Source organism: Stegostoma tigrinum, chromosome 24 (genome assembly GCF_030684315.1).
Source record: "Stegostoma tigrinum isolate sSteTig4 chromosome 24, sSteTig4.hap1, whole genome shotgun sequence".
Lineage (NCBI taxonomy): Eukaryota > Metazoa > Chordata > Chondrichthyes > Orectolobiformes > Stegostomatidae > Stegostoma > Stegostoma tigrinum.
In genome coordinates, this window is record NC_081377.1 from 38,960,753 (window position 1) to 38,985,006 (window position 24,254).

A 24,254-nucleotide genomic window follows, 5' to 3' on the forward strand; every position below is an offset into this window, starting at 1 on the left:
TATATTTTACAAAAGTCACTTTCAATTATTTAAAATCAGGTCAAAATGGTGAACTAGACACTAGTTTAAATGTGCATACTTTGCTTAATAGATCACAAGTGATATTTACCATTCAAGTATATTCAGCTATGTTTTCACACAAGTTTTAAAAAAATGTTGAAGTTGACGGTTGGTTCGCCTGATTCTGGGAGGTATCACAACTCCAGCTGCAACCCGAGCTACAGATCTTTGTTAAAACATGAAAACAAGTATAAAGTTTTGATTCTTGGCATGTTTAATGTTCATCAATATGCAAATAATTAAGCAGAAATTTAGGGGAAGTAAACAGTTGTCAAAACTGGAAGAGTTTTGAACTGAATTTACACCCAGATTGATGACACTTATAGCAGAAACTCCAGGATACTGTGCCTGAAAAGTAATGATTTAAACAGATATCGGTGGAAGTGCTGTCAGGATGCTAAGAATACTTTATGCATTTTCTTCGGTTTACAGACTTGCTCCAGAGACCAAAATGTTTGTTCAGATAAAAGGTAAGATGGTATTGATAACAGCTCCATACCCTATAAATTAACATGCATCATTGTACAGGGGTCTCACACTGCATATGAGCTTAAAGTTTCCAACAATTTAGATTTTTGAAAAACTCAACAAAATGCTATTGTTTGTGCAATTTATTTTTGAAAAATCTCCATTTACAGAAGCAGAACCATTTTTAAAAATGTTATTGATTGCAAAGAAATTTGATGGTTGTTGCATTTGCCACAGTTTAGCCAAAATATACCACAGATTTCAAAATGTTATGTGAATTTTCAAAAATACAAAGATTACATTATAATTGTTGCACTTTTACTTTGCAAATTTGAAAAGTACACTTAAATAATCCTCTGAGGTCTCAACAATTTTAATGCTTTTTATCTTGTTCTCACAAGCTGTAGATTTTAAGTAACACAAGCAGCTAGTATTGAAATCACCTTTTAAATGGTTTATAGATCACAGATAAATGGAAAATTTTATAATGGACTCAGCTGCAAGTACTGTAGAATGCAGTATTATGGAAAAATAAAATGCTGCATCAGCATTAAATAGCAAACAGGAAAGACAATACCAAAACCTCATAGCTATCACGTCTCAAAATGCAACAGTAAACACACAATGGTCAAAAACTGACACTCATTAAACATGTTTGTAAAGTCTTCATATATTGTCTTTTCAAATGGACAAGAACAAAGCCAACTGGTTATTTTTTGAAAGAAAACACTTAATATGGATTTGACTAACTCGACCTTGGGAGCAGTATTTCTTACTTTTTTAAAAGAACATTTTAAGAACTCGTTTATGATTCCACTGAAAATTCTGTAAAGAAAGTATTTTTGTCCTTGTCCACACTCCATCCATCTGACCTGCACCAACATTTAGATTAAAATAAATCACTCTGGAGCAACATTTATACCAGTCATTAGAAGATAGTACAATTTTAATTAGTTGATCTTTAGCTTACAGAGTAAATGTTTTTCATCCAATCTTAGTTTCAGTCTCATTCAAACATACGAGCTTTTCCACTGCCAGTAGGATATTACAATACTTTTAAGAGTGGTTTACCTTCAGTTAAGTAATTAGAATATGTTTAAATAGGAACTATTCATCATAAGGTACTCATTTAGCAACCTGATAAATAGGTTTTATCCTGACATATCTCAGTTGGAATACTAATAGCTCATTTCGTGCTTGACACAAATCCACTGAAGCTTGAATCTTCTACAGTCAAACCCCACTGAATCACCTTCTGTTGATATACGCAAGCATTCTGCAAAGTAGTTTAATCAATCTATACATTCGTTGGCTGAAGGGTGACTGTACTAGAGACATAGGAATGCAGTGTGCCATAATATTAGAGAGGTTATGACTTGTGTGTTTATCCAGTATTTATAGCTTCCATAAAATGATGGTTAATTGTGGAAAAAAAAAGTTAAAACCTTAAGGATTCCTAAACCAGCCTGGAATGACAATGTTTATGTGCAGCATCCAAACCATTAGGAAGTAGTTTCAGAGTTGAACCTCATCTGATGACTGTTTAAAGTATACTTTAATGTCAGTAAAGCTCTTAAAATACATCTATCAGGTAAATAAAACATGATGGGAAATTTTTTTTAAGCTGGTAAAGAGACTTTTGAGGCACTGTAACTTTGTGAAGCAAAATGTTTACTATTTTCTATTTTTAAAAAAAATCTAACTGAAAGTGTGTAGCTATCATCTATCTAAAATTCACTCCAAATGACCTATTGATGGATTTTGAAAGGAGATACATTTATCAATTTAGAAATGTTGGGATGGATTCCACAGGCGAGTACAAAATCTAGCCGTGCTCTGAGCATTTCCAGTATTTTGTTTCTTTTACAGAAAATCTAGTCTATTACCTAATAGTTCAATGCAATCTGTATCAACACTACTGGAACATACTTTCAACGTGTCAATTCCAACAAGTATCGTCACCAATAGCTATCAGAGCCAGTATTAGAAATTTAACATCTACTACAGACGATACTCATCTGAACCCGAAATCCTCTCTTTAGCAGGTTTTGATTTTATGATTTCCATTTTACTCAAGCAAAACAAATAAGCTCCTCAAAAATCACAAGCATAACAATTATAAAATTCACTGAACTGCCAACAAATGCAAATAGGACAGTTATAAAGCTCAGCATTTTCTTAATACTATATTGTATGCTAACATCTAAATAGGTACTGAACGGACACGTTCATATTTAGTCACTGTATATTACTTTGGTGTATATGACGGTGGAGACTTCTTGTGTGGCAATTCTTCTGGTGCCTTTACAACCTCCTCATATAATGGCAACTTCATAATGTCTTCATATGCTGGTGGCTGAGTCTAGTTGCAAAATTAAGTTCAAATCAGAAAATATTTTAATTCACCGAAATACATAAGAGAATTGAATTTGAAAATGGTTTTTAAAATATATCTCTAGTTCAAAGATGAATCAGAAGGAGTAACAATTTCATTACACTAGCAGTAGGTTCTAGTCTTAAAAGAAGCATGACACATACAGATCGCGAGTAGCACAAAAGGTAAGGGATGTACAAAAAGTAGTATTTCATCAACAATTACATATCTGCCTACGGTTCATTCTTATCAGCTTTTTCTTCTCTATAGTTGATTAAGATAATTTATAACTCTCTATACTGAACTATACTCACTATTGAGTTTTCGGTTTATCTTCCTGCGGAGATTTTTCCTATTTAGAAAACCCAAAGACAAGAAAAACAACTTAAATATTCAAGGCAGAAGTCAATGCCTTAGGGAATTCTACTCTCGTGCCTAACATGCGTAAGTTAAACCTAGCCCAAGTACATATTTTGATATTGAACAAATTGAAACCAAAATTTCTTAGGCATCACCTCAGATCTCCCTTCAGTTAACTAAACCAACGTTACAGAGCAGACATGTCAGTACTTCAATATTATTACGATTTTACAGGCTGGAATGGGTGGTGGTGGAAGGGTGGGGGGGGTGGGGGAGAATTGGGAGGTGAAGAGAACAATGATTTTTCCTACAGCAAGAATGAGACCTAGGATTCAGGCACACAGTTCTTTGAAATTTGCCTCAGATTGACAGGGTAGTTAAGGCAGTGTTTAGCATGCTTGCCTTCATTGCTCAGAATACCCAGTATAGGAATTGGGATATCACGTTGAGGTTGTGCAGGATATTGGAGAGGTCACTTTTGGAGTAGTGTACAGTTATGGTTGCCCTGCTATAGGAACGATATTATTAAATTGAAAACCTTGAAAAATTAGTTGACTTTCCCTCCAATTTCCACCCAACTATAGTTTTCCCATAGCTCATCTCCAATCCCTCCCTTCCTTTACTTTGCTTAACCTCTCCGTCTCCATTTCAGGGACGATGCTGTCCACTGCTATCCACTACAAAGCCACCTACTCAGAGAGCTACCTTCACTACAGCTCTTCACAACTCGTGTCCTAGTTCTTTCGCCCATGTTGTATCTGTTCAGATGATGCACCTTCCAAAACAGCACTGCTGACATGGCTTCCTTCTTCCATAACTGTGGTATCCTGTCACTGTAGTTAACAGGGCCCTCAACCACATCCGAATTATCATCCGTGCTTCCGCCCTTGCTCCTTCCCATCACTCACAACAGGTGATTGGGTCTCCCTTGTCCTCACTTTTATCCCATCAATCTTAACATTCAAGGGACCATCCTCCACCATTTCAGTCAACTGTAGCAGAATGCCACCACCAAACGTCTCACTCCCCCATCTGCATTTAATAGGGACCTTTCCCGTGGGACACTAGTCTATTCCTTGATGACCACCAACAAAACCTCTTCACATGGTATCTTCCCATGTAACTGCAGAAGGTGCAACACCTGCCTACTTCACCTCTTCCCTGCTCACCATCCAAGGCCATAAACAGTCTTTCCAGATGAAACATTATTTCATCTGTATCTTCTCCAATCTGGTCTGTTGCATTCGCAGCACTCAACGTGGCCTATCTACACAGGAGAAACCAAATGCACACTGCACTGGATAACCACTTTGCAGAACACTTCCAGTCTGTGCGCAAGCATGACCCCAATCTTCACGTTGCCAGTCATTTTAACACAGCATCCTGCTTGCATGGCCACTCGTCTATCCTTGGCATGCCGCCAAGCTCCAACAAATCATAGCGCAAACTGGAAGAACAACATCTCATCTTAAGTCAACGCATTTTACAACCTTCTGGATTTAATAGAGTTCAACACCTTCTGTGAATTCATTTCAGTTTCTTCCCCTTTATTTGTTGAATTGTCTGTCACCACGTCCTCTTCCCCCTCCCTCCCCTACCCCCCCCCCCCCCCCACTCCAGTGGGATCATCTGTTCTTTCCAGTTTGACAGTTAGACACACCACTGTCCTGCCATTCTTACATTTCAATCACTTAATCTACACAATCAGCACTCCTTCTCCCCCAGCATTCCCACCCTCCACTATAGCAGAAATGTGGTCCCCTCCACACTTCACGTCAGCTCTGATGAAGAGTCATCTAGACTCAAAACGTTAGCTTGCTCTCTCTCCATAGATGCTGCCTGACCCGCCGTTATTTTTAGCATTACTGTTTTCAGTACAGCAGTAATTTGCTCTTATGTATTATTAAATTGGAGAGGGTTCAGAAAAGATTTATCAGGATGTTGCTGGGACTGTAGGTTTTTGAGTAAAAAGGAGAAGCTGGATAGACTGGGAGCTTGGGAAGTTGAGGGTGACCTTATATAGCCTATATGTACCCTTTAAAGTCATGAAGGGCACAGATAAAAGCAAAGGTCATTTCCCAAGCGTTGGGGCATTCAAAACTAGAGAGCATATTTTTAACATGAGAGGGGGAAGACTTAGAAGGGACCAGAGGGATGACTTTTCACATAGAGGATGGTTCGTATATGGAATGAAGTGCCAGAGGACATGATAGATGCAGATACAGTTACAACATTTAAAATACATTTAGTCAAGTAAATGAATAGGAAAGGTTTAAAAGGGATATGGATAAATGTAGGTAAACGGGACTAGTTTTTGTTTGGGAAACTTGGTCAGCATGGACAAGTTGGGCCAAAGGGTCTGTTCCTGCACGGTATGACTCTAGAAAGGAGGTTGATTAAGAGGGGAGAAACAGAATACAGGAGAAAACTTGCAAGGAACACAAAAGCTGACTGTAAAAGTTTCATAGTACAAAAAAGGTTCTAGCAGACAACTGTAGACTCCTTGTGGAGAACTGATAAATGGAGAACAAGGAAATGGCTGAGTAATTAAATAACTTCTCCAGTGTTATAATTTCATAGATGACTTAACTCAATTCCTCAGAAATTTTAGGAAAGCAAGGGTCTACTAGGAAACAGAAATTAAAGAAGATCACTATTATTTTTAAAACAAAATGCTGGATTTATCAAAGGAACTGAAAAATGATAAATCCTCTGGGCCTAATAATCTACAGCTCTGGGTACTAAAGGAGATGGTCTAGTACAGCCAATGGAGGGTGGCAAATGCAACCTCAAATTAAAAAGGGATAAAACTGGGAATTACAGACTGGTTAGCCTAACATCAATAATAGGGAAATGCTGGAGTTTATTACAAAAAGGTGAGAAAATAGGATACAGAAAACACCAATGGGACTACACAAACTCAAATGTGGCTTACAAAAGGAAAATTATGTTTTTTTTTGAGGTTGGAAACAGTAGAATAGGTGAGGGAGAACCAGTGAATATGGTAATTTGGATTTGCAGAAAGCTTTTGATAAAGCCCCACATAAGAAGTTAATGTACAACATAAAAGCATGTGGGAATTGTGGAATAAACTGGCATGGATTGAAAATTGGTTAGCAGACAGGCAGAGAGAGGAATAAGTCATTTTCACAGTGGAAGGCGGTGACAAGTGAGGAACTGCAGGGATCAGTGTTTGGCCCCAGTTATACAAAATAGACACCAATTTGGGTGAGGAAATCCAAAGTGAAGTAATGTTTTCAAGCTTGTGGATGAAATAAAACTAAATAGGATTGAGGGTGACGAGAATAAGGCTTCAAAGTAATTTAGACAAGTTTAATGGTCTAAAATGTATTGCAATTTCAATATAATATGGATAAGTATGACGTCGTTCACTTTAGTAGAATAAACAAAATAGCAGAGTATTATTTAAATTTCAACAGTTTGGAAATATTGATGTATAAAGGGTCTGGGAGCATCTGGGGAGAGAAAGCAGAATTAACATTTCAGGTCCAGTGACCCTTCTTCAGAACTGGGGTTGCAAGCATGAACGCAAAAGGTTCTGAAGAAGGATCAAGAGAGCCAAAATGTCAACTCTCCTTTCTCTCCAAAGATGCAGCCACACCTACTGAGTTTCTCCAGCTATTTCTGTTTTTGTTTCACATTTCCAGCATATGCAGTTCTTTGTACGTTTTTTTCGTATTAAGGGACCTGGGTATCCTTGTACACCAATCATTGAAAGCAAGGGTGCAAGAACAGGAAACAGTTCGGAAAGCACTTGGTATGTTGGTCTTCATTGCAAGAAGGTTTGAACACAGGAACAAGGACGTCTTATTGTCGCTTTACAGGGCCTTGGTGAGACTATACCCAGGAGTATTGTGTGTATTATATTGCTCTCCTTACAGAGGAAAAGATATACTTGCCATAAAAGGAATGCAGTAAAGCCTCCTCAGACCGATTGGTGGGATGGCAGGTTGGTCATACAAGTAGAGATTGAGTTGACTGGGCCTGTATTCACTGGAGTTGAGAAGAATGAAAGGGGAATTTCACTGAAACATACAACACTTTGACAGGGCTTGATAGATAGATCTATGGACGATGCCTTTCTTGACTGGGGTGCGGAACAAGGAGTCATGGCCTCCGGATACATTGTAAGTCATTTTGGACTGAAGGTCAACCATAATCATTCTGAATGGCAGAGCAGGCTCATAGGCCAATTTTCTTTGTTTCTACATACCAAATAAAGTGAAGGATGCAGTTTTGATTAGACAAGCTTCACTAGTTTCATTACATTTAACAGCTCACCCTTCTCTGCTTATAGTTGGCCTTCTGCACATGAAATCCTGACATTTTTAATATATAAGCCATACTGCTGAGACAGAGGAAGATTTCAAGCAGAATCAGCATTGTTGAAGAGATTGGGGGCACCATAAATATATATTAATTACTAATGTTTCTTAACAAGCACAAGCATACAATGAGTTTTAATTTTAAAATATTTACAGACGATCATGAAGTTGGAAAGCTGTAGGAAATATGTGAAACTTGAAAGGGTTCAGAAAAACTTTACAAGGATGTTGCCAGGGTTGGAGGGTTTGAGCTATAGGGAGAGGCTCAACAGGCTGGGGCTATTTTCCCTGGAGCATCAGAAGCTGAGGGTTGACCATATAGAAGTTTATAACATCATGAGAGGCATGAATAGGATGAATAGTCAGGGTCTTTTCCCCACGGTAGATGAGTCCAAAACTAGACAGCATAGGGTTAAGACGAGAGGTGAAAGATTTAAAAGGGACCTAAGGGTTTCATGAAGTGGGTAGTGCATGTATGGAATAAGCTGCCAGAGGTGGTGACGGAGCCTGGTACAACTGCAACATTTAAAAGGCACCTGGATGAGTGTGTGAATAGTGAGGGTTTAAGAGGCATATGGGCCAAATGCTGGTAAATGGGACTAGATTAGTGTAGAATATCTGGTCAGCATGGATGAGTTGGACTGAAAGGTCTGTTTCTGTGCTGTAAATCTGAGTCTAAATATCAATGTTATCATGGTTAGTGTATTGCAATGTCCTAAAATAAATTAGTAATACAAGTAATTTAATAACAAGAGATATTTGGAACAGCAGATGCTGGAGAATTCGAGATAACGAAGTATGGGGCTAGATGAACACAGCAGGCCAAGCAGCATCTTAGGAGCACAGAAAAAAATTAATAACAATACTAGATGCAAACTGATTCATGTGTTTGTAAAGCTATCAGAGAAATTCAAAATAATTTAATTAAATTGCTGTGCCATTGACATGGCTTCACACCCAATCCCATACCTTGAGTTGCAGGAACTCCAGTGGGCATTTTAGGATACACATCTACTGATCGTACACAAAAGATGGAGGACAACATATCTGATATATTCATCTCTTTACTCCCCCCCCCCCCCGAGAAAATCATTCAGCCATGATAACCTTAACGATTCTTACCCGAGAACGAAGATTAAGAAGAGTGTCAACTAAGCTGCTCTCCTGTTCCAATTCCTTAATAAACTTGAAACAATTCCAAGTAGAGTAGATGAAGAAAGACTACAGACAAAAATAAAAGAAAAAATTGTGTCAAGGTGCAACTATCATTTAAATATTTTTCATGTTAGTTCCTAGGTATCAGATTAGGAGTCTGACTAAAAACTTAAATGATTTTAAGTAGCACAAATGCCAAGTTGCAAATTAAATGATGTACTTAATTGTTAAAGGTAATATATTACTAACAACTTTAATGAGCTGTAGTCAGTTGACCCTGATTTGTTCAGATTGAAATGCCAAGAGTAAAACCTGTTGTGGTCTATGGCTGTTGTATTTATTTCCAATTTTAAACTCCCTTTCACTTGTTCTATTCCTTCACAGACATACTGCAGATAAATTGCATTGAACAGTTTGAAGGAGGTGATAAAATTGGAAAAAATATAAAGGGAAAAACAAATCCTGTCATTTCAAAAAACCATTCAAAGTGTGCTCAATTGTTTCTCGTAATTCTTTTGATTTTCTTTTAACTGATGGTAATACAATCTTGTTTACACAATAATGGATGATTTTTTGACTCAACAACTGATAGTGTTCCTGAGTTTTTCCTTGTATTAGAACCAATTATTTTCAATCTCTTTCACTCAAAAAGCGTGAGGCATACTAATTATTTGCAAGCTTCTGGACATCTGACTGCACTGCACTTGTGGTTTTGCAGTAAATTACACCTGGACCAATCCCAAGGCTGTTGTTAGGCAGTTTTAACTAAAAACAACTCCTGGTGCTACTCTATCTCATATAGGTTAACACCTCACTGCTCCAATAAGTAACAGTCTTGTGCAGGTATAAGTAAAACCACAAATTTCACTTAATCTTCAAGTTACAAAACTCTCCTGCAACTTTTAGCTATATCACAGACCAACTTCCATATTTCAGCTTATAGTGCGAAAGGAAAAAAAAATTCCCATACATGCCACCACCCTTGGAAAAAATAAATGAAAAGCCACTTGTTAACTCATTTCACGACAAGGTGAATATGGTATGTACATATTAAGACACAAGAGAATTACATTCAATTATCGTCCCATGTTGTTTATGCAACACTTTTACAATTTATCTTTCCTCATATATTCAAACTGTCCCAGCAAAATTTCACTGGATAGTGTATATGTCAACCACACCATCTTTGTCTATTTTCACAAGAAATCTATTACAGAACATACGAACATAAGAAATAAGAGCAAGAAGATGCCACTCAGTCCCTCAGACCTGCCCCACCAATCATGGTTGAACTCTCCCAGGCTTCAACTCCTCTTTTGTGTCAGCCTGTCATAAGCCTCAACTCTTAATTTAAAAAAAATCTACCACCTCTTTAAATACTTGCAATGATCTTGTCTCCACAAATCTCTGGGATAGAGAATTTCAGACATTCACCATCTTCTGAGAGAAAAAAAATCCTTTGCATCTCAATTTTTAGGGACACTTATTCTGAAACTACATTCCCTAATTCGAGACTCCCCCATGAACGGACACACCTTCTCAGCATTTACCCTTTCAAGCCCCCTCAGAATCTTGTTATGATTCAATAAGACCAGCACTCATTCTTTTAAACAAATGAATAAAGCACTAACTTGTTTAGCCATTCTTGACAAGTCAATTCCTTTATCCGAGCAATCAGCCTACAGAATCTCTTTTGAAGTGCCACCAATGCCAATATATCATTTTTTAAATACGGGATCAAAACGAGATGGAGTATTCCAAGTGCAGCTTCACTAACACCTTGTACAATTGTAACAGAGCTTACCTGTTTTTAAAAACTTGAACCCCTTGCAACAAAAACAAAAAGAATGCTAATTTTGAGATTCATGCACAAGAACATACAGATCCCTCTGCGCTGCACATTTTTGGAGTCTTTCTCCACATAAATAATTGATTCTTCCATCCAAATGACCACGGATGTTCCTAACATAAACTTCACCTGCCAAAATTTAGTTATTCACTCAACCTATCGCCATCCCCTTGCAGATTCCTAATGTCCTCATCACAACATATACTCTCATCCATTTTTACAAATAGTCAGCAAATTTAGATACATTACACTCTGCCCCATCCTCAAAGTCAAAATCACACAGCACAGAAACATGCCCTTCAGCCTGCCATGTCCAGGCTGGCCACTGAACACCAACCTACACTAATTCCACCTCCTGCACTTGGTCCATGGCCTACGACACACTGGCATTTTATGTGCTCATCCAGATACCTATTAAATGTTGCAAAAGTACCTGCCTCCACCAATCTCTCAGGCAATATGTTCCATATTTCTAACATCCTCTGGGTGAAAATCTTTTTCTCAGATCTCCTCTAAACCGTTTACTCCACACGTTAAACTTATGCCCTCTGGTCTTAAGACACATCTGATTGTGGAAAAGATTTAAAATAATCTAGTCTGTCTGTACTTCTCAATTTTGTGCATCTCAATCAGATCCACACTCAGCCTCCAATGCTCCAAGGAAAACAAAACCAATCTATCCAGTTTCTCCTCAGAATTGAGACATTTCATCCCAGGTAACAACCTGATGAATCTCTCTGCACACTCTCCAGTGCAACCATGTCCCTCAGATAGTTTGGCAACAAGAACTGCACCCAATATTCTGTCGGTGACCTAACTAATGTTTTGTCAAACTGTAACAAAACTTCCTCGCTGCCAAATTCTACGCCCCTGCTAACAACGGCAAACAGCCCATATACCTTCTTCACTACCTGTCACCTGTGGTAACACTTTCAGAGATCTATGGACTTGTACACCAAAGGTCCCTTTGTTCCTCAGTACTTCCTAGGGACCTACCGTTCATCGTGTATGTTCTTTACAGTTTAGACTTCCATGAATGCGTCACCTCGCACTTATCAGGATTAAATTCCATCTGCCTTCACTCTGCCCAACTTGCCTTCTGTTCAATGTCAGACTGTAGCCCGAGTCCATCCTCCTATGAACAATATCTCTAATTTTTGTGTCATCTGAAAATTTACTAATTACACACTCTACATTCATATCAAGTCAATAACGTACATTAAAAAAAAAGCAAGGGTCCCAGCACCAATTTCAATGGTACACTGCTGATCAGACTTACTATCACAAAGACATTCCTCCTCCAAATGATGCCTCCTATTTGCAAGTCAATTTTGCATCCAGTCTGCCAACTTGTCTTGGCTCCCATGGGCTCTTACCTTTTGGACCAGCCTTCCATGTGGGACCTTGAATGAATGAATGAGCTTTATTGTCACATGTACTCAAATGAGTATAGTGAAAAGTTGATAAGTCGCCATTTATAGCACCATCTCAGGTACAAAGGTACCAAGGTGCAACTTCTTCAGTTACCAATTAGTTACACTGTAACAATGTCACCAACACACGGCGCCACCTTAGGTACCTATGTACAATCCTTTGTCACAGAAATGAAAAATGAAGTTAAAAAAAGTTACATAACAGCAATACTCAGTATAACCATAGGTCAGAAAAATAAACAAGTTAAAAAGAAAAATATCACGGTCTCTCTCCAACGGCTCTCCACAGCAGACCAGTGAAGGGGGCCCCCAAGTATTCTGGCTGCAGGCTGCCACCATGTTCTGCACCTGGCCACTACCACCGCACTTTGCTCTGGGCCGTTGCCATTTAGCACCAGGTCGCTGGTCACAACGTGCCTGCTTCGAGCCACTGTCTCTGCTTCAGAGGCCAGGTGTCCAAGGCCAAGTGTCCAAGAAGACAAAAGAGAAGAAATCCATGGAAGGGAGGACAAGATGAAGAAATCAAAGAAAATGAATAGGCGGAACAAGTGGGTTCCAGCTGGAGCATCCTCTGCCTTGACATACACCTTACTGAAGTACAAGTCAACATCACCTGCACCATCGCCATTTATACATTTGGTTAACTTTTCAAAAACACAAATTTGTCACACAGGATATCCCTCCATTAAATCTGTGTTGACTATTCCTGACCAGCCCTTGCATTTCCAAGTGTTGTTTAATCCTGTCCCTCCAAGGATTTTTCCAATAATTTCCCTACCACTGACATCAGACGAACTGGTCTGTAATTACCTCACCAATCCCTGCTGCCCTTCTTGAACAAAGAAACCACATTAACAGGCGTCCAGTCATCTGGCACTTCAGTGGTGGCTAGCAAGTCATTAAATATCTCTGTCAGGGCACCAGCAATCCCCTTCCTTGCATCCCATAGCAGCTTGGAATATACCTTATTGGGCCCTGGGGATTTATGCACTTTTACACCTGCTAAATATTAATACCTCCTCCTTATTAATCTTAACATATTCTAGAACCTCATCATTCCAAGTGAGATTCCCTGGCTGCAATGTGAATACAGATGAGAAATACTCATTTAACACCTCATGCACATCTTCTGACTCCATATACGGATTGCCCTTTTGCCTCTAATAGGCCCCACTCTTTCCTTGATAATCCTTTTACTCTTAATATACTTATAAAACACCTTTGGATTTTCCTTGATCATAGCTACCAAAAGCTATTTTGTGGCCCCTCTTTGCCCTCCCAATTTCTTTTTTAAGCAACATTCTACACACTTTACTTTTGAAGGGCCTCCCCTATTTTTAATGTGCTGTACTTTTCTTTTTCTTTATCAAACTCTTAACATTCCTGGACATCCTGGATTCCCTAGATTGGCTATCCTTGCTCTTCACTCTTAGAGGAAGATACTGAACATAAATTCTCATTAAACTACTTTTAAAAAGACTGCCGATTTCCAAATGTAGACTTCCCTTCAAGTAGCTGCTTCCAGTCTCTGCTTGCCAGATCTTATCTAATGATATTGAAATTGCGATTCCCCCAATTTAGACACTTAACTTCTGCACTATTCTTTCCATAATGACTTTGAATCTGAGAAGGGTTATGGTTACTGTATCCAAAAGGCTTGCCTATTGAAACTTCAATTACTTGACAGACTTCATTCACAAGAGTCAGGTCTGGCTCTGCCCCATTTCTAGTAAGCCTGTTTACTGGCACAAAAACTCTCCTGGATGCACTTACACTCCACCCCATCTAATCGTTTCATATTAAGGTGATCCCAGTTAATGTTAGAAAAGTTAATATCCTCTATAAGTATAACCCTGTTTCTCTCACAACCCGACGATTTTCCTATATATCTGCTCCTGAACACGGAGTCATTAATATGGTTAGTAAATTATTCAGACCCTGAGACTGATTCTTGTGGTCTCCAATAGTTATTTCTTTCCAACCCGAAGCAGACCGGTCGATCCAGACTCCATATTATGCGTGGCATTTCGGGCCTAGACCCTTCTTCAGAAATGGAATTTCTGAAGAGGGGTCTTGGCCCAAAAATGTCAGCCTTCCTCCTCCTCTGATGCTGCTTGGCCTGTGTTCTAGCTCTGCACCTTGTTATCTCGGATTCTCCAGCATCTGCAGTTCCTACTATCTCTTTATTATGCATGATTACCATCGTCAATATATGCTAATATTACCCTCATACTGTGAGCACCTATCTTTTGCAATAACCTTTCATGTGGCACCTTATCAAATGCCTCTAGAAATCTAAATACCCTATACCAGGTCTCCTTTACCAACTCTGCTTGTTATATCCTCAAAGAATACCAAATTTATCAAACAAGGTTTCCCTTTCATGGCATTAAGCATTTCTTAAATGTTCTGCTATTTCTTCCTTAATAATGGACACTAGCATGCTCCCCACCAACAGATACTAAGCTAACTTGTCTATAGTTTCCCAATTTCTGTCTCCGTACCTTCTTGAACAGGGGTATCATGTTAACAGTATTTCAATCTCTTGGGAACCTCCTGGAATCCAGTGAGTTCTGTAATATTTTGCCTAATGCCTCCATTATCTCTCTAGCCACTTTCTTTAAAACTCTTGAATGCAGCTCCAGGTAACTTGTTTGCCTGTAGTCCCATATGATTGTCATACATTTTTCCTTTCACGATACAGATTGTTACAAGATCTGAGATAACAAGGTGTAGAGCTGGATGAACATATTAGGCCAAACAGCATCAGAGGTGCAGGAAGGCTGACGTTTCGGGCCTAGACTCTTATTCAGACGTCTAGGCCCGAAACATCAGCCTTCCTGCACCTCTGATGCTGCTTGGCCTGCTGTGTTCATCCAGCCCTACACCTTGTTATCTCTCCTCCTGGTCAGTTGTGCAATATACTGCTTAAAATCAAACAAACAAAGAAACAATCTCGGATCATAAATTCCCTAGTGTGGAAACAGGCCCTTCAGCCCAACAAGTCCACATCGACCCTGGGCGCATCCCACCCAAAGCCATCTCCCTGTAACCCACCTAATCTACACATTTCTGAACATTATGGGAAATTTAGCATGGCCAGTCCACTTAGGCTGCACATCTTTGAACTGTGGAAGAAAACCAGAACACCCGGAGGAAACCCACACAGACAGAGGGAGAACATACAAACTCCACACACATACAGTTGCCCGAGGGTGGAATTGAACCCAGGTCCCTGGCGCTGTGAGGCTGCAGTGCTAACCACTGAGCCGCCCCTGCACTCTACAAACGTATACTCTATGTTACCCTTGCTCATCTGATTTTTCCAGTCAATATGCAGATTAAGATTATCCATTATGACTGCAGTGCCTTTCTTACACACTTTCATTATTACTTGATTTATACATTTCTCTTATAGGTATCAAGTCAGATTCATTTATTTCTAGTTGTGCCAATAATTCATCTATCTTGTTACAAATCTTGCATGTAATCAGATAAAGAGCCCAAGCGTTGGCTTTTTATTATTGTTACTTACTCTAGTTCTAACTTATGCTGCACTTTTTCTATCCCTATCCATCATACTTTAATGATCATTTGCCTTCTCATTTCCCCGCATCTTTGCTTGTTTCTTCTTAAACATTTTTTAAAAACTTCTCTTCAATTGAATCATCCTCCCACCATTTGTGGTTTAAAACCCTAACTACAGCCGAAGTTACATGATTTACCAGGACTCTAGCCCTGGTATGGACCAAATGAAGCCTTTTCCAATTGAACAGGTCTCTTTCTCCCCAAAATACTGTTGCCAGTGCCCCACAATTCAGAATCCATTTCTCTTTATACCCATCTTTGAGCCAAACATTTACCTCTTTACAGTGATTTAACTTACACAAATTTGCACGTGGCTCAAGTAGCATTGCACAGATCATCATCTTTGAGGTTCTGCTTTTAATGCAGCCTGATGCTGCTCATGATCTCTTGGCAGAACCTCTTTCCTTTGCCTACCCATACTGTTAATATCTGTAGGCTACAACAAGATCCTTTCTCATCCACCCAAGATCCTCTCCTACCAGAAGAAACACCCTGAAACCTGACACCAGTTAGGCAACACAGAATTTGGAACAAAGTGTAGAGCTGGATGAACACAGCAGGCCAAGCAGCATCTTAGGAGCACTGCTTAGGAGGCTGCTTGGCTTGTTGTGTTCATCCAGCTCTGCACTTTGTTATCTCGGATTCTCCAGCGTCTGCAGTTCCCATTATCTCTGATACAGCATTTGGAACTCTGTCTTTGTTGCAGACAACAGTATCCATTCCCCTAACAATACTATTCATTTTATTTATTCACTTGTGGGATTGGGGCATTGCTGGCTGACTAATATTAATTGCCCCTCCCTAGTTGCCCTTGAGAAGATGCTGGTGAGTTGCCGTAGACCACTGCAGTCCATGTGCTGTAAATGGATCCACAATTCCCTTAGGGAGGGAATTCCAGGAATTTGACCCAGTGACAGTGAAGGAACAGCATATTATTTCCAAGTCATGATGGTGAGTGACTTGGAGGGGCTTTGGTGGTCGAGGGTTTGAAAGATGCTATCTTAGTACTTTTGGCAAAACTTTTCAGTGCATCTTGTAGATAGCACTGCTGTAATTGACTGTTGATGGTGGATGTTTGTGGATGTGGTGCCAATAAAGTAGGCTACTTTACTCTGGATGGTGTCAAGCTTCTGGAGTGTTGTTGGAACTGCACTCATCAAGGCAAGTCAGGAGTATTCCATCTTGTGGACAGTGGACAAACTCTGGGGAGTCAGGTGGTGAGATACTCGCCACAGAATAGTTATCCTCTGACCTGCTCTTCTACACGCGATGTTCATATGCTGAGTCTAGTTGAGTTTCTGTTCAGTGATAACCCCCAGAATGCTGATTTGAGTGGGGGTTGGGGAGGGGCGTTCAATGATAGTGTCACACTAATAAATATTAAACGGTCGTGTTTAGATTGTCTTTTACTTTCCCTGTTTTACTTTACCTTCCCTATTACGTCCACATTACTGTTATACCCCGACCTCTTGTGTCGGGGTCTGGATCATGGTACTGGTGATCAGTTTGTTCATACTCTCTGCATCACACACTCTCATTCCTGACTCCAGACCATATTTGATGCAAGCGGTATGACTACCTCCTGAATACTGTGTCCAGATATTTGTCTCCACTCCTTGATGGGTCACATTGTCTGCAGTCCAGACTCCAGATCATAAACTGAGCCGAAATCCTTTGCACAGCCAACACTTGGTGTAGATGTGGTCAACATGAATTGTACTGTAATCCACCAGCCCCCAGATACTACAGCAGCAAGAGACTGCCTTCTAAGCCATCTCCATTCTCTCAAATGAATACTAAATATTTTAAAATAAATTTCTTAACTGTACTCCTTAGCCGCAGCAATTTCTCATAAATTAAAGCGCTTAACCTGTCAAGACAGACACAGAAGTTAACAGTCACTAATCATCAACCTGTTTTCCTGTGACATTGCACTTCAGCTTTGACAGGTAGAAACAGATCTGCTCTTCTCTTTCTGAAGCCACCATCTCAGCATTTTTTTTCCAAGCTGCTGCCCCTGCTCTCCACCACACTGTTTCAGAAGTGCAGCATTCTGCTATCTCACTCTAAGGTGTTGGTGACTATTTCTGGATCCTCCTCTCTCCTGTTCTCTTCATTAATAGCATAGGTACACCTTTTGTGCCTAAGTCAGACACGAACTTCCAATAAAACCCACACATGCCCATAAATACCATAATTTCCTGCTTAGTTTTAGGAATGGAGAATTCAATCAAACTCTTTACTGTTGCCATTCTTGGCAACACTTGTCCTAGTCCTATAATGTGTATTGGCAAGTTACATTTGCTTCTGTGAATTCATTTACAGCAAGGTTTATTGTTAGTCATTTAACTGTAATTGCTTACGCTGGTCTGCTAATTGTTTTACATGCTCTTCCTGAGTGTTACTATAAAATATCACATTGCTTAAATAAAATTACACAATTAGGTACTTCAGCTACATCATGATTTATAAATCCTTGGAAATGTAGCAGGGGCCACTTTAAACTGGAATGGCATGATTTGACATGAATGGAACCCATTTAACATAACAAAAGCTGATATCTCTTTTGCTCAACACTGAAGGGATAGTGGCAAGTATCCCTTCAACTGATCAAGCCTTGAAGGGAATGAGGTACCACAAATCCCAGTAAAACAATCTTCTTACTAAATAAAGTGGATAGGAATCTGTTTTTGTTACTGTATTTATTTTGCTGTAATCATGCAGAATCTAGTCGAACACTCCAGTTCAGGTACTGACACCAGTGATGAACACAGCCAACTGAATCTCTATTTCCATGTGAATATGTTGTTCTAGTCCTACCCTATAAAAATGTTCTTTTGTCACTACAGATCCCTCTATGTTCTCATTCCTGATTAACATAGGATTTCCTAAGGTTTCCAAAGTTAACATTTATAGATTCGCCCATTGTTCTAACTCTAAATACAAGTGTACATTGTTGAATTGCCTCTGGATTTCTGTATTAGCTGATGAGATTGTAGGAGCTTTGCATTGTGCACTACCTAACTCTCACTCTTATCTTTCACTGCTCTTACCACCTGACATACTTGCTCTTCTATCTCTACCTTCCTCTTTATTACTATATCACTTTGATATTTTTTGTGAAAGATATTCTTTTTCCTGCAATTTGGAATATTTACTAGACAAAGCAGGTTACTAACCCTCCTAAATTGTAAGATGTTGTCTACCATTCTATGAAATTTTCATAGGCAAACTTTCCTGGAGTACTTTGCATGCTCCTGTAAATCTGTCTAGAAAAATGGATACATAATTCAACATTAAAGATTCATTAAAAACCAAAAGAACTGTGGGTGCTGTAAATCAGAAACAAAAACAAAGTTGCTGGAAAAACTCAGCAGGTCTGGCAGCATCTGTGAAGGAGAAAACAGAGCTAACATTTCAGGTCCAGGTTCTGAGGAAGGGTCACCGGACTTGAAACGTTAACTGTGTTTTCTCCTTCACAGATGCTACCAGACCTGCTAAGCTTTTCTAGCAACTTTGTTTTTGTTGCTGATTAAGAACTCAATTTTATTTTACTTAAATACTTCACTAATCAATTTTAATGGATCTCTTATTTCATGACCATAGATCAATTTGAAATGGACAAAACACTGTAGATTTATTTGGGGAGTCTCAAGTAGGAAGTATACCAGCTCTGATGCTCAAATCATATCAGTTTCAGCCAAACAGGTTATACTTCATGCCAGTTATTTTAATTAGCAAACTAAATTTGTCATTCAACAACATCTGTTTTTCTTACCTTCAAACCCATAACACATAGAAACAGAAACGTGAATGCAATCATGGCTTTAGTGGAGCCTGGTTCAATCAGACTGTCTCGTTCTGGGAAATAAAACTTGGCAGGAAAATTATAACTTATTTAGAAACACAAACCAAGCAACATCAATCATTTTAAAAAAAGCATTGCAAAACTACTGATTTCACATCACTAAAACCATATAAGACACTTGTCAGGCTACAACAGAAATACTGTGAATAATTTTAGTCTCCATACCTAACTGAAGATATATTGGCATTGGAGGCAGTCCAGAGATAGTTTACCAGGTTAAGTCCAAGCATGGGATTTTCTTATGAGGGCAGGTTGAGTAATTTGGGCTTGTACTCATTGGAGTTTAGAAGAATGAAAGTTGATCTTATTGAAACATACAAAATTCTTAGGGAGCTAGATTGGGTAGGTGCAGAATGGTTATTTCCCCATATGGGAGAGTTTTAAGAACAGAGGGGAAGTCACTCATTTAAAGATAGAGATGAAGAGGATATCCTACTGTCAGAGGGTAGTGAACCTATGGCATTGTTTGCCACAGACTGGTGGCAAGACTAAGTCATTATGTAGTTTCAAGCCTGAGACAGTAGGATTTTTCAACCTGTAGACGAACCAGGAGTTGGGAAAAGGTAAGAAAGTGGAGTTGAAGGTTATCAGATCAGCCATCATGAATGGTAGAGCAGACCTAATGCAAATAGCCTGTTTCTACTCTTACATCTTATAGTCTTATGGGTTTCAACAGGGTAGTTGCTGTAGGGATGGAGATGTAATTAGCTAGTCTTTGTGATGGACAGGTTATGGGGTGAGAGGCTCAGCTCAGGGTCAAACAGGATATTGAGGTTTCAAACACTCTGGTTAACCCACAACAGTGACCAGGGAGGGGGAGACCAGAATCAGTAGTAAGGAATTGGTATTTGCAGCACATCCAGTCAATAGCTTCAGTCTTTCAGCGTTTAGTTGGTGGAAACTGCTGCTCATATAATCTTGAATATTAGGCAAGAATGCTGCCAATATAGAGGTAGATCAAAAGCTGTATAGGGAAGCAGGTGAAACTGTTCTTGCATGATGTTGCAAAGCCGGTAGCAAGTAAATGAGAAGTAGAATGTGGCCAAGGAGACCACCTCAGGCACTCTAATATTAATGGCATTGTGTGGGAATAGGAGTTATTTCAAGATATTCCAATTAGATATTTAAAAGAGGAAACCGACAAAGGCATTCCCATTGAGCATAAAGGTGTTATTAGGGGTTTACATGGTCAACCACACCAAATATTACACTGACAGGTGGCGTAACCTGAGTCCTTTACCAGGGTCAGTTCATTACTATAGTGACAGCATAAATAGAATTGGAAACGTTCAAACAAATTGTAGGAAAGATGGACGTGTAATTAGCAGGCAATAACACATAGGGATGGGATAATAGTTTGAGAGGATAATGAGATGCTGGTAGATTTTCTTTTGAGGAAGGGTTAATAAAAACAGACTTCCAAAGAAATTAAGGACAATACCCAAGGTAAGAGAATCACAATTGTCAATCTCATCTTCAGCCAACACACATACAAAAAAAAATCAAGAGGCAAAAAGACAAAAACTGTTCCCTTTAAAACGGAAAATCTAAGAACCTTAGAAATGGGTACTTACCACATTTTGAATATAATGCTTTGCATGCATGTAATCTGGAAGATCAACATAGATGCCAACTACTTCTATGCAATAGATGAGGAAGTCAACTACCAGGTAGCATATAAATGGAATCAGAAAATCTGGAAAGTACTACATCAGAGAGAGAGAGAGAGAAAAAGGAAACAAAATGGATCAATAGGAGTGCTGATTCCTCATGTATATTTGTTGGATGATTGAGAAATTCAAAAAGTGAAATAACTAATTGAAAATCTCTTTATTTCATGGAGTACATTTCTCCTAGGTTGTACTGGTACATCTCTCCTCCCCACCCTGCAACTGCAGGCGAAGTTTCATTTCCTTACTGACTACCATTGATTATATTCCCAGGTGGTTTAGTGCAGCCACCTGTCACCAGATTCCCAACCTCACCTATTAGGCAGTTAGTCAATCTTTTCAGGGGTCAGGCAGGACTCTGTAAACGTTTAATCAATTGGGATCCTGTCAATCTCATCCTTGGATGCCCTGCATCTTTATGCCCCTTCCTGTAAAAATCAAAGCGAGAGCAATGCACTGTAAATATATTAATACTTCCTCCAAAATTTTGCAAAGTTAGTTTGTGGGCAACATGCCTGAGATATCGCATGTGAATTTAACAGCTGTTTGTTAGAAGATAGAAGTATTAATCAGTTCAAAACATTTAAATCCCTAGGGACAGGCTGTATTTATTCAAAATTGCTGAAAGAGGCCCCAGTAGAGAACTGTGATTCACTTGACTATCACTGAGAGATTTGTGGACACAGGGATAACAAAAGACTGGAAGCAGACAAATATGGTGTTCACGCTTTTAAATAAAATGTTATAACAAACATAAGCTTACTACTCAGAGTAGTAAGGGAATGGAACGCTTTGCCTGCAACGGTTGTAGATTTGCCAACTTTAGGTACATTTGAGTCGTCATTGGATGAGCATATAGATGTACATGGAATAGTGTAGGTTAGATGGGCTTCAGATCGGTATGACAGGTTGGCACAACATCGAGGGCCGAAGGGCCTGTACTGTGCTGTAATGTTCTATAAGCAACAAACAGAGACTGAGTTAAACTACCACATACATTTTTTTCGTTCTTTGTTTTCTGACTATTCTGTCACTGGAAACAGGTTTTCCTAACCAACTATAATAATTCATTCATTCATGATCAATTCTATGAAATTTCTTTACTCTGTGGGTCACCTTGCAGCAATCTCTTCCCGTCTCAAGAACTGATCTAGTAAATCTTTTCAGCCTCCTTTCTAGGAACTTGACATCCTTCTGAAAATGTGGCATCCAGAAATGAAGTCAATATTCCATTAAGCCCTAACCGATTTCCTATTTTTTCCCCCATAATTAGCTTACTTCTGTAATCTATTTGATTATTAATAAAGCCACAGAGCTCATACATCTAGCAGCCCTCTCAACTTGCACTACCACCGTGAAAGATTTGTGTACATATTTCGACATGCCTATGTTCCTCCATTCTTTTTGAAATGTGGAACTTGATTCAAATTACTTTTCTTCACTCATCCTTCCAAAACATATTTCACATTTTGTGTTAAAATTTAATATGCCATGTTTGCCCATTTCACAAGTCTATGTCCACCTCATTGTTCACTACATTAGAGATTTTGTTTTAAAATCAGCAATAAACATTGAAATTACTACTTGGATGCTCGAGTGTATTCCATAAATATATATCAAAACAATAGATCTAATGTCAACTTTTGGATAACATCGGTATGTACTTTCTTTTAATCTGAAAAATAACATTCACAATTGTTTTCTGATTTCTGTCCCTTAGTCAATTTTGTAATCATTATGCCTTTGTCTTTGTAATCCCACAAGTTTTTATTCTGTTCAGTTGAAGACCGTTCATATAATAAAAACCTAATAGCCGGCTTTCATTTTAATTCAGAAGGGAAACAGATCAACAGCTATTTGTATTTATTTCGTATTCTTTGTCAGAGTAAAGCAATCCAGACACTTCATAGCAATGTTATCAAACAAAATATGAACTGAGGAAATACACAGTAAATAGTCAATGTTTGATCAAAGAATTAGGTTTTGAGGAGTGTTGTAAAGAAGGAAAGAGAAGGAGAAAAGGTGAAAACAACTTAGGGCTTTAGCACTATGGCCAATGGTGCAGAACTTAAATAATTTCAATTAAAGTACAATTAGAAGGCAGTGCCAATGTCAGGGGTTCAAATCCCACCACAGCAGCTGGTGAGGTTTAAATATAATAATTTAGAAACTCTGGATGTGAGTTTGCTCGCTGAGCTGGAAGGTTCGTTTTCAGACATTTCATCACCATTCTAGGTAACATCAGTGAGCCTCCGACAAAGCGCTGGTGTTATGTCCCGCTTTCTATTTATCTGGTTAGGTTTCCTTGGGTTGGTGATGTCATTTCCTGCGTTGGTGATGTTTAGGAACCGCAATTGAGAGCTAGCATCGGCAAACGATGACAACAAAATTCTCATCAAGAATTGTAAAAAAGCCATCTGGTTCATTAATAGGACTCTTGCTCTTTTCCTATAAATCTAATTCTTTTTAGTTACGTAAATTTATTCCATTAAACATTATAATAACACTGGCTTTTCACAGGCTACACAGAGGAAATACTGAGATAGGTGACATTTGGCATGGTGCTGTGCTCACAGGCAAGAAGATAGAATTTCACAGGGCACTTTTGTGGACCAATTCTGAATGAAAATTGCAGTTAAGTGTAATGCAGGACTTCTGCAGCTGTATTAATAATAATTTAATGCAGCCTTCACACAGAGGTAGTGCTCCAAACTTGGTCTGTACTTAGTAAAATGAAGGTCTGTGCACACATAGGTAAACAAACTTCTAAAAGGTCAACTTCATGCAGTTGGAACAACAGTGGCATTTTTTTCCACGTGTTCAAAGAAGCCTACAAATCCCACCTTAAAAAAAGACCCTGCTGTGAGCTTTCTTTGAAAACGAAAGTCTGGACGAGAATGCTAGAAAATAGACATTTAGAAAATTGATCTTGTTCCAGATTCCATTACATGACAAATTCTGTGAAGTTCAGTCTCTTCAACGTGGTGTCAAGTTGGATGACAAAACAGAGCATGAACTCAGATTGGCAATCTCACAAAAGATGCACAAATTTGAACCAAGGTAACGTAAAAAGTTTGATAACC

General features: G+C 38.9%; 1 protein-coding gene across 2 annotated transcripts in view; it reads right to left on the bottom strand.

The window, feature by feature from the left end:
• LOC125464860 (lysosomal-associated transmembrane protein 4A-like) overlaps positions 1-24,254 on the bottom strand; it is a 40,755-nt gene continuing 16,501 nt past the window's right edge. The window contains exons 4-7 of one of the 2 annotated variants that reach the window (XM_048557716.2): positions 21,076-21,207; positions 19,412-19,507; positions 8,731-8,829; positions 1-2,890 (exon numbers count right to left, since the gene is read on the bottom strand). In XM_048557716.2, the coding sequence (XP_048413673.1) occupies positions 2,777-2,890; positions 8,731-8,829; positions 19,412-19,507; positions 21,076-21,207 (441 nt within the window). In that variant the 3' untranslated portion in view covers positions 1-2,776. The remainder of the gene's footprint in view (positions 2,891-8,730; positions 8,830-19,411; positions 19,508-21,075; positions 21,208-24,254) is intronic. The other variant, XM_048557717.2, reaches the window with a different exon arrangement.